Source organism: Rhodnius prolixus, unplaced genomic scaffold (genome assembly GCF_049639745.1).
Source record: "Rhodnius prolixus isolate KJV_2025 unplaced genomic scaffold, Rpr scaffold_8, whole genome shotgun sequence".
Classification (NCBI taxonomy): Eukaryota; Metazoa; Arthropoda; class Insecta; order Hemiptera; family Reduviidae; genus Rhodnius; species Rhodnius prolixus.
The window spans coordinates 21,584,453-21,597,884 of NW_027411593.1; the positions used below are offsets into that span (position 1 = coordinate 21,584,453).

At 38.9% G+C, this 13,432-nt stretch overlaps 2 protein-coding genes across 2 annotated transcripts in view; one reads left to right on the forward strand and one right to left on the reverse strand.

Moving 5' to 3' along the window:
* The window catches only part of LOC141451024 (uncharacterized), a 380,810-nt gene that overhangs the window by 31,030 nt on the left and 336,348 nt on the right, over positions 1-13,432 (forward strand). The gene's annotated exons all lie outside the window — the stretch shown is intronic.
* On the reverse strand, positions 3,982-7,161 carry LOC141451023 (uncharacterized). The gene has a single exon (XM_074122039.1). The coding sequence runs from the start codon at positions 7,077-7,079 to the stop codon at positions 6,090-6,092; it is 990 nt and encodes a 329-aa protein (XP_073978140.1). The 5' UTR covers positions 7,080-7,161; the 3' UTR covers positions 3,982-6,089.

The following is a 13,432-nucleotide window of genomic DNA, read 5'->3' on the forward strand; positions in this document are numbered from 1 at the left end:
GTTACTACTCCAGAAATCATTGATAAAATCCATGATATGGTGATGGATGACAGAAGAGTGAAGGCGCGTGAGATTGCTAGTGCTGTGGGCATCTCGAATGAACGGGTACATAATATTTTGCATGAACATTTGGACATGACAAAGCTATCCGCAAGATGGGTGCCGCTATTGCTCACGCTTGACCAAAAACGAAATCGTGTGAAGTGTTGCAGGACGGTTTGCAGCTGTTCCGGAAGAATCCGCAGGACTTTAAGCGTCGTTTCGTCACTGTGGATGAAACATGGATACATCACTACACTCCAGAGACCAAAGAACAATCTAAACAACGGGTTACCAAGGCGAAGACCGTCCCTTCGGCCGGAAAGATTATGGTGACTGTCTTTTGGGATTCGCAAGGAATAATCCTCATCGATTATCTGGAAAAGGGTAAAACTATTACAGGTGCATATTATTCATCGTTATTGGACCGTTTGAAAACCGAGCTGCAAGAAAAACGCCCACGATTGGCCCACAAAAAAGTCCTTTTCCATCACGACAACGCACCAGTTCACACCTCAGCAGTTGTGGTTGCAAAATTAATGGAAATAGGGTTCCAACTCGTTTCACATCCCCCCTATTCTCCAGACTTGGCTCCCTCGGACTACTATTTGTTCCCCAATATGAAGAAATGGCTGGCGGGAAAAAGATTTTATTCAAACGAGGAGGTGATTGCAGAAACGAATGGCTATTTTTCAGACTTGGACAAATCCTATTATTCGGAAGGGATCAACAAACTAGAGCAGCGTTGGACGAAGTGTATAAGCCTAAAAGGAGACTATGTTGAAAAATAAAAAAGGTTTACCCCAAAAAATTAAGTAGTTTTTATTTTTGCACGGACTTTTCAAACGACCCTCGTATATTGCCTTCTTCAGGGCGTGGCTCCTGCGGCTTGGTCGAGTTACAGAAAACTGATGAGTTGTTGTTTTTATTTGGACCGATTGCTCGCCAATTTTGAATTCCTAACCTAAAACTTACTGATATTCTTAATTTAATAGTTTTCGGTCACGAAACATATATAAGTATTGGTAATTTTTTGGTTTGTTATCTATTATTATTTTACAATTTATTTAAATTTAGGTCGAGGATTCACAGAAAAAATATTGTTCACCTTGGCGTGGAATTCGTTATTCTAACGGGATTTTAGGCTATTATGTCAGTAGATATCTCTTAGGTTACAGAATACAGGTGCCTAAAAATGTATGCTTACTTTTTAAACGACGTGCCCCGAAATTTAGTAATATAATCGACCTATGAATTTAACAGTTGCAGAATAGAAAATTTTAATTCATTTTTTAAAGTTTTATTATTTCTTTTACCTTTTACCCAGCCTTTTCACAGTAGTGTCAATTTTTTGAAGGCCAAGTATGTACAAGTAATTTTTAACCATAAACTGAGACAGAATCTCTGAAAACTGATGCTCTATCTGACCAACGTTAAACACGAGACCAGAGTTTTCCTTGTTAAGTGGAAAAAGCATGGTAGAATAAGTTGTGGACGCCCCTAGGATGACATTGTGGTCTACACCAGTATAATTAGATAAATGGCCCCATGTTCCTGTGTCTCTACGGGACAGTGGTCTGGTAAAGGAAGACCTCTTAGGGAGGGAAGCGGTCAGAGCAGTGGGCGGCGTTAATTGGTTACTAGCCTGAACGTGACAGGTGCCATGAAGATCGTACCCATAGTGATCTTCTTGGAGTTCTTCGTTATCTACCAACATTCAGGATGTAGGTAGAAAGAAGGGGGCGACAAAGATGTTAAATGGGACAAGCTCCTGTAACACATCCAGCCACAGTGGATCATATTAAAAGCTACGTTTTTTTTTTTTTTCTCAGTAAGGGCAGTTCAGGCAGGCAAGTCTTTTAAAGTTCTTATATCGTACCAAAGGCCTTGAAGCTTGATCCTCCAGTGCCTAGGCGACTGTGAAATACACTAACGGTTTCTAAGACAGAGAATGAAGGAGCCATTTTTACAGCAATTTTGGATTGTAGAAGTCGCAGGATAGGCAGGGGAAACCGTTTATTCCTCGCCTAAAGAAACTACGGTATTATTCCAAGAAAGTAGGACAGTCCTTCGTATGATAGCACTCCCTCTTCTCTGGCTACTGCGAACTGGAAAAATACATGCATTGTTAAGGCTTGTCAGCGGATATCCCGGAACAGATTTTACCAAGAAGAAGAGGAAACGGATACAATATCATTTTGTTTCAGTGTGATGAACTGGTATAGCTCAGTGATTGGTTCTACGGAGAAGAATCTGTAATGCCGTTAATACTTTACTTTTAGACTTAAAAGTATTTACTTAAGTTTGTTCTAGCTTTGATTCTTTAGCTCCTAGCTATCAGCCATTTCTTTGAGAGCAAATCCTGCAAATATCCATGCTTTTCTGTGTTCTTTGTCCTCCCAGTTAAAGCAGAAACACGTGGATATTTTCAATATCAAGGTGAGACCAATATTGTTGTTTCTTAAATTGGAATAGAATAGAAATAGAATAGAAAAGAAATTTATTATTCTGGGACAATTGTCCCCTAAGAATAAATACAGGTACAAATAGAGGCCTTAATAGTTTGGCCTGTGATTATACAGAAATTAAATAAATAAATAAATATTTACAAAAGTGAAAATGAAAGTAAAAATAAAATAATAAAACAGCAGAAATTAAGGAAATGAATTAAAACAATTAGAATTTCGGAGGAAGCTGAATAGAAAGGAGATAACTGAATAGACGGGATTTAAAGATGGATAGGGTAGGAGCATGGCGGACAGATGAAGGCAAGGAGTTCCATAGAGAGGTAGCACGTATGAGGAAGGACTTGTCAAAGGATGAGGTACGGTGAGAGGGAATATAAAGATCAGATGAGCGAGATCTAGTGTTACGGGAATGGATGGAGGATTTAAACTTAAGGAGTTGAAAAATATAGGAAGGCCTTTGAGACTGGATGACTTGAAAAAGGAAAGAAGCCAAAAAATATTGGCGGCGATAGACAGGAAAAAGCCACTTCAACTCATCGTAGCAGTGCGAAATGCGAGAGTCTCTGGAAATGCTGAAAATAAATCTTATGAAGCAGTTCAGAGGAAACTAGGAGTTGCCGGGTCTTAATTGGAAAAAGGTGACGGGAACTATTAAACTGCTTAAGGATATGGATGGAACGGCGAGAGATTTGGGAAACATGGTTTTTCCAGGATAGGTTTTGATCGAAAGTGATACCAAGGTTTTTCACAGAGGAACAATATTTTATTGGGGTATTGTAAAGGAAAAGATTAGGAAGAGGAGCCAATGATTTAAGGAGTGGGTTGGAGCCAATAACTATAGCTTTGGTCTTTTCTACATTCAGGGTAAGCTTATTGTTCGTGGCCCATGCTGAGATGTTATTGAGGTCTTCTTGAAGTTTAAATACAGCTTCAAACAAATCCGACGGGGAAAAGGATATGTAAATCTGAAAATCATCAGCATAGAGGTGATACTGGGAATGAGAGATGGAAAGAGGAAGGTCATTGATGTAAATTGAGAAGAGGGTGGGAGATAGGGAAGAACCTTGAGGTACACCGCGTGACAAAGGAAGAAGTGAAGAAGGATTACTATCGGGAGTGACAACGAATTGGGAACGATTAGACAGGAAGGATTGGAACCAACGGAGGGTGCTATTGGAAAAAGAGAGGGATTCTAGTTTAGATAGCAGGATATGATGGTCAACGGTATCAAAGGCTTTGGAGAAGTCTAGGAGTATAAGGATGGTAAGTTTTTGGTCGTCAATAGCCGTCTGCAAGTCATGGGTAATTTTCAAGAGTGCAGAATGAGTGGAATAAGAAGGACGAAAGCCAGATTGGAGTGGATTAAGGAGATTGTTTTGTTCGAGGTAATTAGAAAGCTGGGATTGCACTAAACGTTCAAAGGGTTTGGAGAAATTTGATAAAATAGAGATGGGACGAAAATCAATAGGAGAGGTGGGATTTGAGATTTTATTTAGAGGACGGACTAGGGCTGTTTTCCAGCAGGATGGGAAAATAGAATTCTGAAGGGAGAAATTATAAATATGGTAAAGGACTGGCAATATCGCTGGGAGGCAGGCTTTAATTAATTTAACAGGAATGTTGTCAGGGCCATAGTCATTTGTACGGGATTTCAGAACTGAGGTTAGGAGATCTTCAGGAGTAATATGATGGAAAAAAAAATTGTTAGGATCAAAGGAGGGTAAAATGAGAGCAGGAACATTACAAGAGGCATTGGTTAAGAAGGAAGTGAAGTGGACGTTCAGGTCATCAGGAGATATTGAAATGGGGCAGGAGCGATTAGATCTACAGAGGGAAAGCTTACGAAGGATAGCCCATTTCGATTTGGAATCAGGAGCATTGGAGAGAGATAAGTGAATATGAAGGGATTTGGCTCGGCGGACAGAGGCCAGAGTAAGGTTACGCAGGAGCTTATACAGAGAGTAGTCATGAGGAGAACGCGTGCGTCTAAACCTCCTCCTGGCTGCCTCTCTTCTCCTCATCATGTCCTTGAGCTCCGGTGTAAGCCAGGGTGCAGGAGGACGTCGAACATGACAGGTTTTAATGGGAGCATGGGAGTCTAAGATGTTAAGGAGGTGATGTGTTAGGATTTCAACCTTGGTATCAATAGAGTCGGTATAAAATAAAGTTTCGAAAGGAAGGGTTTCAAGGTCAGTTTTTAATGGTTCAAAACAGAGGGAATCAAGATGGCGAAAGGAAAAGGTCCTAGGAACAAAAGGTGGGGTATGTAAATTATAAGTTATTTGAATGAGATCGTGAGCGGATAGGAAAGATACAGGGAGCTGCGACGAGGACAGAAGTTTATCTTGGGAGTCTATAATGAAAAGGTCAAGCCAGGTATCGGAAGAATATGTGTGATGAGTAGGAGAGTAAGGAACTACATAAAGATTCAAGGAATAGAAAAGATTTGTAAGGTATAACATTTCAGTGGACTCGACAAGCAGATTGGAATTGAAATCGCCAGCAAGGATTATATGAGAGTAAGCAGGGACAAGCTCAAAGAGGAGAGATTCAAAGGATAGGTCAAAAGGAACTCGGGGGGGACGGTAAACAACAACAAAAAGGAGGGGAGAAGAAGAAAGAGGAGAAGATATTTCGACAAACATATATTCAGGTTGGTGGGATTCGGAGGAAGGGGAATGAGCAAGGAGTCTAGCCTTCAGGCTATCATGAACAAAGAGACCCACACCTCCACCGGTACGGTCTTCTCTGTCACAACGCAAGAAGGTGAAATTAGGAATGGAAACTTGCGAGGAAGGAATGTAGGGTTTAAGCCAGGTTTCGGAAACTGCTATAATGTGATAGAAATTATCAAGGAAATACTGTAGGAATTCATCATAATGTGCAAGGAGGGATTGAGCGTTGACGTGGCAGGAGGTCAGGGCATTAGTCATTTAAGGAGCAGGAAGGATATAAATCAAGAGGGAAAACTGCTGCTGTACAAAAAAGAAGTGTATCTTCCACTTGTTTGAAAAATGAAAAATTGAAAATGATAAAAAGAACATAATAATGACACCATTGTAAATAGAAAGGTTCAAAGAAAAAAATTGCACATATAATATAAGAATAAGAACAAAAAAACCAAATAAAAACTACTTTATCAAAGGAATAAAAGAAAATTAGGTCTGTAAATGAGATTAAATCTACTTGTTTGAAAATTGAAAAATTGAAAATGATAAAGAACAAAATGATTAAAACATCTTTGCTATATAAAAAATTAAAAAGAAAAGATTTACATAAATAATGTGAAAATAGGTGCATAAAACCAAACAAAAAAACCACTTTATAGAACAAAATAAATGAAAATAAGGTCTGTAAATGAGACTGAATCCACTTATTTGAAAATTGAAAAATTAAGAAAGATAAAAAGAACAAAATAATTAAAACATCTTTGCTATATAAAAAGTTAAAAAGAAAAGATTTACATAAATAATGTGAAAATAGGTGCATAAAACCAAACAGAAAAACCACTTTATAGAACAAAATAAATGAAAATAAGGTCTTTAAATGAAATTGAGAGAAAAAGTGAACAGAAAAAATGGGTCAGGGAAAAACATCCAAGTCCTCTGGACTATTGATGACGACGACCGGAAGGCCATCACCCCGACGGCACTTCACCCGACCACCACTAAACCAGACGTATTTAACTTTGTCCGCAGATCTCTTCTGTCGAGCCAGCCAATACAAATGCCTGTTAGTAGCGGTCATCGCATCTCCGACGTAAACACGAGAGTCACTATCATGGTAGCCAAGATGACGAGTGGAGAAATCCCTCTTTATTCTCCTCTGGCGTACCACCTCGTCCCGCAGAGACTGCCTAACGAACCGGGCCACAACAGCTCCAGGGGCGCCGTCCCGCCTCGGACCAAGCCGCTCAACGTGGTCCAAGTCGTCAGAGCTAATCTTTAGGCCTAGACCAGCGCAAACACTCACCACAACAGCAGCAGGCACCTCCTCTTGTTTTGAAGGAATACCTCGAATCTCAATAGTATTCCTGAGAAGTCGCTGCTCACTCGTGTTCACTCTAACCTCAAGAGCGGAGACTTTCTTTTTTAAAGTGCAATTCTCGGAGGAGAGAAGCTCAATTTGTTTATTTTGAGTCTCAAGCAGATTCTCAAGCTTCTTAAGCCTCTCAGAATTTTCGAAACTGAGTTCAGCTTGCTTGTCAAGTGTTGACTTGATATCTTTGAAATCACAGCCTGATTCCGGAAGCCTAACCTTCATCAATCTAACCTCCTCAGCCAACTCCTTCAATACCTCCCAGAGCTTACGTACACTTTCATCATTTAAAGAGGAAGCTGCAGAGGCCTCCGATGGTGTAACAGGCCTTTCGCTGTGTGGAAAATTTTTCTTAGCCGTGTCACAAGCAGGGCAAATCCACGTCTTATTTAAGGCTATAAGGTTATCAACATCCTTATCTTTCAAATTGCAGCATTTGCTATGATAAATAGCTTTACACTGCACATTAGAGCAGGTGAGTGATTTCTTATCATCCCTTGTAACCGTACTATTACATGCAGGGCACACCACCATCTTCAATTTACAATCAGTGCGAAACGAAAGCAAAAAAGCAATAAAAACAAAATTGGAAAAAGTAATACGCCCTTAATAAGATTAAGAGAGTGCTGAATGCCACAGCAGTGAGAGCGTTATCAGTTGTCGTATAATGCACATGCGCACCCCACCACTGACACCTGACCACAGTTATCTCTTACCTGTCTCGTAACTAGATTGAGTTAAATAACTTCACTGTCCACTTTATTCAAGCTTACAGAAACTTTTAGCGAGTGTAAACAATCTATTCGGTAAAAACTGCACACTTTCACGGGCACACAGGTGAAAAATAAATTGCAGAAAATTACTTATAACACTAAAAACTTAATAAAAACGAGAGAGCAAAAAGTAGCGTGGTGACGGTACAAAAGTTCAGACCAAACTGAGAGAGGAATGTTCCTTAAAAATTCTAAAATGCTGAAAAAAACCTGGTTTTACATTTTTTCGCAAACATGAAATGCTAATTATTTATAGCGTTGACAATAGGTAAGTCTTCCCAGTTAATCGCGGTTATAAATAGTTTCAATTAGTAAGATTGTTGTAATTAGTATAATTTTCAAAATGGCTTGTGCAACATAAATATTGTAAAGTTTTTCTTGTCCTTTTACTAAGAAAGAACTTTACTTACACAACTAGTGCCTGCCACTAGTTACGTTAAATATGTGGGTTTGATTAAATAATAAAACGCTAAATTTGTAAGTAATAACCTGATTTATTAGCACATTAACATTAACTAACATTAACATTTACTAGCAACTAACGCTATTTATTACAGTCACCATTTACAACAGTTTACTGTTACTTACTCACTACGTAACGCCACAAAACTGTTCCCCGACTGACCACTGGTCCGCACTGCACCGAATTGCACTAGTCTCTGCTACACAAACAAAGCTCTACTCACTAACTGACTAACCGCCTGACTAGCTATCTCTGAAGCACTCCGCAACACTGACTCTCTCAAACTGTCACTTCCAAAGTGTCTCTCCAAACTAACGTCTCTCCGAGACTCACTCAAAACTAACTGATTAAAACTGATTAACAACTCGTTAAGAACTCCTTAAAAACTCGTTAAGAACTGACTTCTCCAGCTGTGTCTGCCTCCTTTTAACTGCGTGCCTCCCTCCAACTGGGACTGCCCTCCTCCAACTCTCTGAGCATAAGTTTCCACGCCCTCCTGACGTTCATTGGCTGGAGAAAACATACTGCCACCACCTCAGCTGGGGCCGCCCTCCTCCTACTCTCTGTCTCGCTCCTACCTGTCAATCACTGGCTGGGAAAACACATATGCCACCACCCCAACTGAGGCCTTTCTCTTAGCTGGCTTTTACACAGGTCACTAACTCCTTGAACAATCCAGCCCTTTCCTTTCTAGTTCAGATAGAGACCGGCCCTTTTGTCTACACAGTGGTGGCCTGATACCGACTTTGGTCGCTTAACCCCTAGAACAATCTAGGCCTTTCTTCTCTGCCACAGGTAGATACCGCCCTTTTGTTTATGCAGTGGCGGCCTGATACTGACTTTGATCGCTCAACCCCTAGAACAATCTAGGCCTTTCTTCTATGCCCAGGTCAACTTCGTTACAATATTTTTGTTTGATAATTAATTTTATCTTTTTATTACCTGCCTTGATTACCGCAGCCATAAGTTTTATTTATTTAATTTATTTTCCATGACTTTTATGTAGACCACTTTATTTTCCTGTGACTCTAATACTCGTACCGACACCGTTGCTATATCTAATATTCGAAAAGAAAGACTGTTGAATAACCGCGGTTCATAGAAATCTCACTTTTCTCCATTTCCGTTTCAACTCAATCACTCTGAAGTGATACAATGTCTAAAAAAGAGAAATTTAGGAACTGTCACAAAACTATTGTAATAAAGCAAGGAACATGCTGAAAACTGCATTAATATTTTAATTAAATCAGTTAGAAAACTTCTTGGAATTGTAAATTGTATGTTTTGAATAAATGATGAGTTGAAAATACCTAACTGTTAAGAAGGTTAATTTGTAAATGTCATTTTTATTTTAACTTTTGAACAAGTTAGGGTATTAACAAACATTTAACTTTTTTATTTTAAGCCTCTTGTTTTAAAAGTTGTTTTCTTTTAAATATGGAATGAATAATGAACTATTTGATCTCGTACTTTGGAATTCGTATTACACAAATTTATTCTGTTTGAAGTTAACATTATATCAAGGAATACTAGGGTTGAACAAGGTTGTTTTGAAGATATTATCTAAAATAATGATGTGAAACTATATACTGCAAAGTCAAAGGAAACCAGTACAAAGTCAAAAGTTACTTTTTGACCTAAGTCATTGCTTTAGAAACATCAATCTCATCTCGTTCTATTTTTAAGGTAGCAAAGTTACGTCAATGTTTTTTGCTGTTTTTTGATATTTTAGAATTTCAACAGACTGCTCTATTTATGGATGTTTTTCTGTCTTTCATTTTCTACTAACTTAATGTGAGGAAAGCATTTTCATATCCTAGAGCACCCCACCCAGTCTTGCTTGACGAAGCTCCACCCTGCTCAAGTGGCTAATCACCACCGCAGTTGTTGCGCCTGATAATAATAATCCTTTGAGGTTCTCGGAGCCAGGGGAATAAGGGGATTCACTGCTTGGTACCGAACGCTTTCAGTGGATTGCAATTCCAGGATCGCCGAGTCTCAGAAAGCCAGGCCCAGTGTTGCAGGTGGCGCATCTGATTGCTATTCCCGGCTATCTCCATCTTCAAGATGCAATTATTTTGTTTTCAGTGTACATCTTCCTTTCATTTCTGTCATCCTTGTCGTTATTTTCCACCCCTGCTGCCCGCCTGACTGGACCTCTAGCTGAGAAAAACCTTATTTTTCGCTACCAAGTGTCGTCTTGATTTCCAACTAGTCTAAACTAGACGAGCACACTTCATATACTTGATACCCTAAAAGGGCCTCCAGATTATTCGAGAAGATAGATATCCTAAAATTTGATTCGTCAGCAATAATGAGCCGTGCAGTAGAAAGGACACATTGGTCTGAAAAAAAAACTTGAGCAAGCCTTCTGAGTTGTAAAATTTGAATAAGCATCATTACGCCAGCTTCCATTCTTTGTGGAAATCGCCTAATAATGGCGTTCCAAGCTTACAAACTTCTTTAACAGTGTAAGCACTTTGAAGCTCTAGTCCAAGCTGTAATTAGGAACGATCATATTGGTTGAGAGACAGAAACGGGTCCACCAGAAACAGGGTTCTGGGTACGTATTTTAGGATCAAAAGAATGTTGTCCTGAGCTCCATCTTGAACGTAAAAATGAAATGGTGATATAATGAAAAGCATTTCCATGACTGCAGTATGTTATAAGTTAGATACTGCAAATACACTGCAAATGAGATATTAAAAATTGCATTTTGAAAAAAGTTGCAAACGATGGGGAGGCAGTAATGTAATAATGTCTATGTTGCAAGCTTTTTAATATGCGATATTAATATTATTAAATTTAAACTTAATATCCAGGGTATTCATTTTAAGACGGCTTATATGCATTTCATGCTTAAACGGTTGATCTGAGCAAAAAATGGTAGAGGAAAAATTTGTTGCCCGTCACCTCTAGTTTCAGAATATGTGACTTGATTTTAGATTGCTGCCCGCTGACGCGCGACCAAAAGTAAGAGTTCGCAGTTGACCCCTATTTTCATATACACAGTTTTAAAGAGTATAAAAAGTTATGAAAGAAACCGGGAACCGCAATTCGATATCTTTAAAATTAAAGGTGCTAGGCCATTTCCAAAATCTGGTATTTATTAATAATATTTCAATTTTTTAATTTATTATCAAAGAGAAAGAAGAGCTCGCAATAAATCATTTTCATAACTTTTAATACTCTTTAAAACTGTGTATATGAAAATGGGGGTCCTGCGAACCCTCACTTTTGGTCGCGCGTCAGCAATCTAAAATCAAGTCACATATTCTGAACCTAGTGATGACGGGCATTTAGAGGGACTACCATTTTTTGCTCAGATCAACCGTTTAAGCATGAAATGCATTTGAGCCGTCTTTAAAATGAACACCCTGTATATATATTTTTAATATACGTAACACGATTGAATAACCAAATATTTTGAAGCAAAAATTGGAAACCAAAAAAATGAAATTGGTTGTCTCAATAAAAAAAATCCATTTTTAAATGGATTATCTAAATCGTAGCGAGCTAAAGGCTTTTATCAAACGAGTGGAAACACCGAGCTAATGAAGTGGTTAAAACGAAAATAAATAGAATTGAGTCTTATGGGAATCCACATTAGAGAGAGAATTTCTGAAAAGCCAATAAGAAGTCAGGTTAAGAATTAAATGGGAATTGATTCATTAAAAGAATTCCCAATCCTTCTTTATTATAAATTAGTATTACACTTAATAAATAAAATGTAATTCGCCTGTTGGTTTCATGGGTAATTTAGCGTATAACACTCAATTATTTTTTTTATTTTTATAGGGGGTCCGAAAAGTAATCAAAATTTCTACGATGAACTCACTCACAGTTTGTGTCGAAACACGATCTCGCAAAAACGCAACATTACGTTGTTCGGTTGCAAATTTCATTTTTCGGTCAAAATATTTTTGTTCTACCATAGAGGAAAGATGTCAACGATAGAAGAAGCATACTTAGCTAATTGTAAACTATTTCTGATCGGTCTAGGAATGAAGGCAAACGAAGCAGTAAAAAAAAATTAGCGTTACCTACGGGGATATTCTGAAACTAAACAATAGGAATTTATTTCCTAATGGAAGTAGGAATCTCAAAGAAGCCACACGAAAAGGACGATCCCAAAAATGCCCTGAAGGTGATGGTGGATTCGGATCCTCGTCAAGCAATTGAGGAATTATCATTGAAGATTGGCTGTCCATGGTCTACAGTTCAGGATCAGGAAAATTGTACAGACCAAGGAATTTGGGTTTTTCCTGAATTGACGGTGACGGGCGCTCGAACAACGCCTTACCGTCTGCGCTATGAAGCCGATCCGTTTTTGCGGCGTATTGTAACGGGAGACGAGAATTGGGTTCTATACAATAATTCTGTACGAAATAGACAATGGCCTTTCCTCCGGAGAAGCACCTGTTCCGACACCTCGACCATCACTAACAATAAAGACTATGAATTGCTTGAACCTGGACAGATCCGTTACAGCGTCAGTTTACCGTGAACAACTCGAGTGAATGAAACAAGAGCTCATAAAAGAAACAATCTGTTTTGGTCAATAACAAAAGAAGGATCCAGCAACACGATAACGCGAGGCATCACGCTGCAAAAATAACGCAGGAGGAAAAAATAAGGGAGCTTAGATTGGAACTTCTACCTCATCCGCAGGATCTTGGGCCGCCGGATTACTGTTAATTACAGCACACAGAGGTAAAAAATTTAACACTGTTTGAGAAAAACTGACTTTTTTTTAAAAAAGGGGATCGGACAACTGCTGTTAAGCTCGTAAAAAGTGTTAGGAATTTTGTTGTCTAGGATTTAAGATTTCTTTAATAAATAAATGTTTTTCGCCAGCAAAAAAAAAAGAATTATTACTTTTCGGTTCCCCATACTAATTTGGATTAAACTAAACATTTTAGTAAACTCCTTTTCAAAACCATCTGATGCCAGGCAATTGGTCAATGTACGAGGGTCATTCAATAAGTAACGAGACAAATTATTATTGCTCAAAAACGGTTTATTGGATCAGTACAAAACTTTGGTTACTTTTCAACATAGTCCCCAGCAACACTAATACACTTGTCCCAGCTTTCTGCTAATTTGTAAATGCCCTTGGCATAAAATTCTTTGGGTTGATCTCGAAGCCACTTTTGCACCTGATTTTTTACCTCTTCATTGGATCGAAAATGTATCCCTCGTAGACCATCTTTAAGGGGTCCAAACAGATGGAAGTCTGATGGGGCGAGGTCGGGGCTGTAGGGGGGGATGTGGAAGGATCTCCCATCCCAGTTTCTGAAGTTTTTCTTTCGTCAGCTGTGCCGTATGTGGACGGGCGTTGTCATGAAGCAAAATCACGCCTTCAGTCAAGAGCCCACGGCGTTTCGTTCGAATTGCAGGTCTTATCTTGTTTTCCAGCATGTCACTGTCTGGCTGTTGATTGTTCTTTGGCCTTCAAGAAAATCACAATAAATTGGCCCCTGAAAATTCCAGAATACTGTAAGCATGACTTTACCGGCAGATGGCTGGGTAAACCTTCCGCGACTAAAAATCTGATCACGGCACGTTGTTCTTCCACGGTGCAATTCTCGAGCGGACTCGCCATCGTTAACTGAGTAAATTTGAGGTTATGTTTACAAAATATAATTGAA

Bases quoted from the DNA above. Each gene is read 5' to 3' on its own strand.
- LOC141451023 (XM_074122039.1), bottom strand. From the start codon at position 7,079: ATGGTGGTGTGCCCTGCATGTAATAGTACGGTTACAAGGGATGATAAG.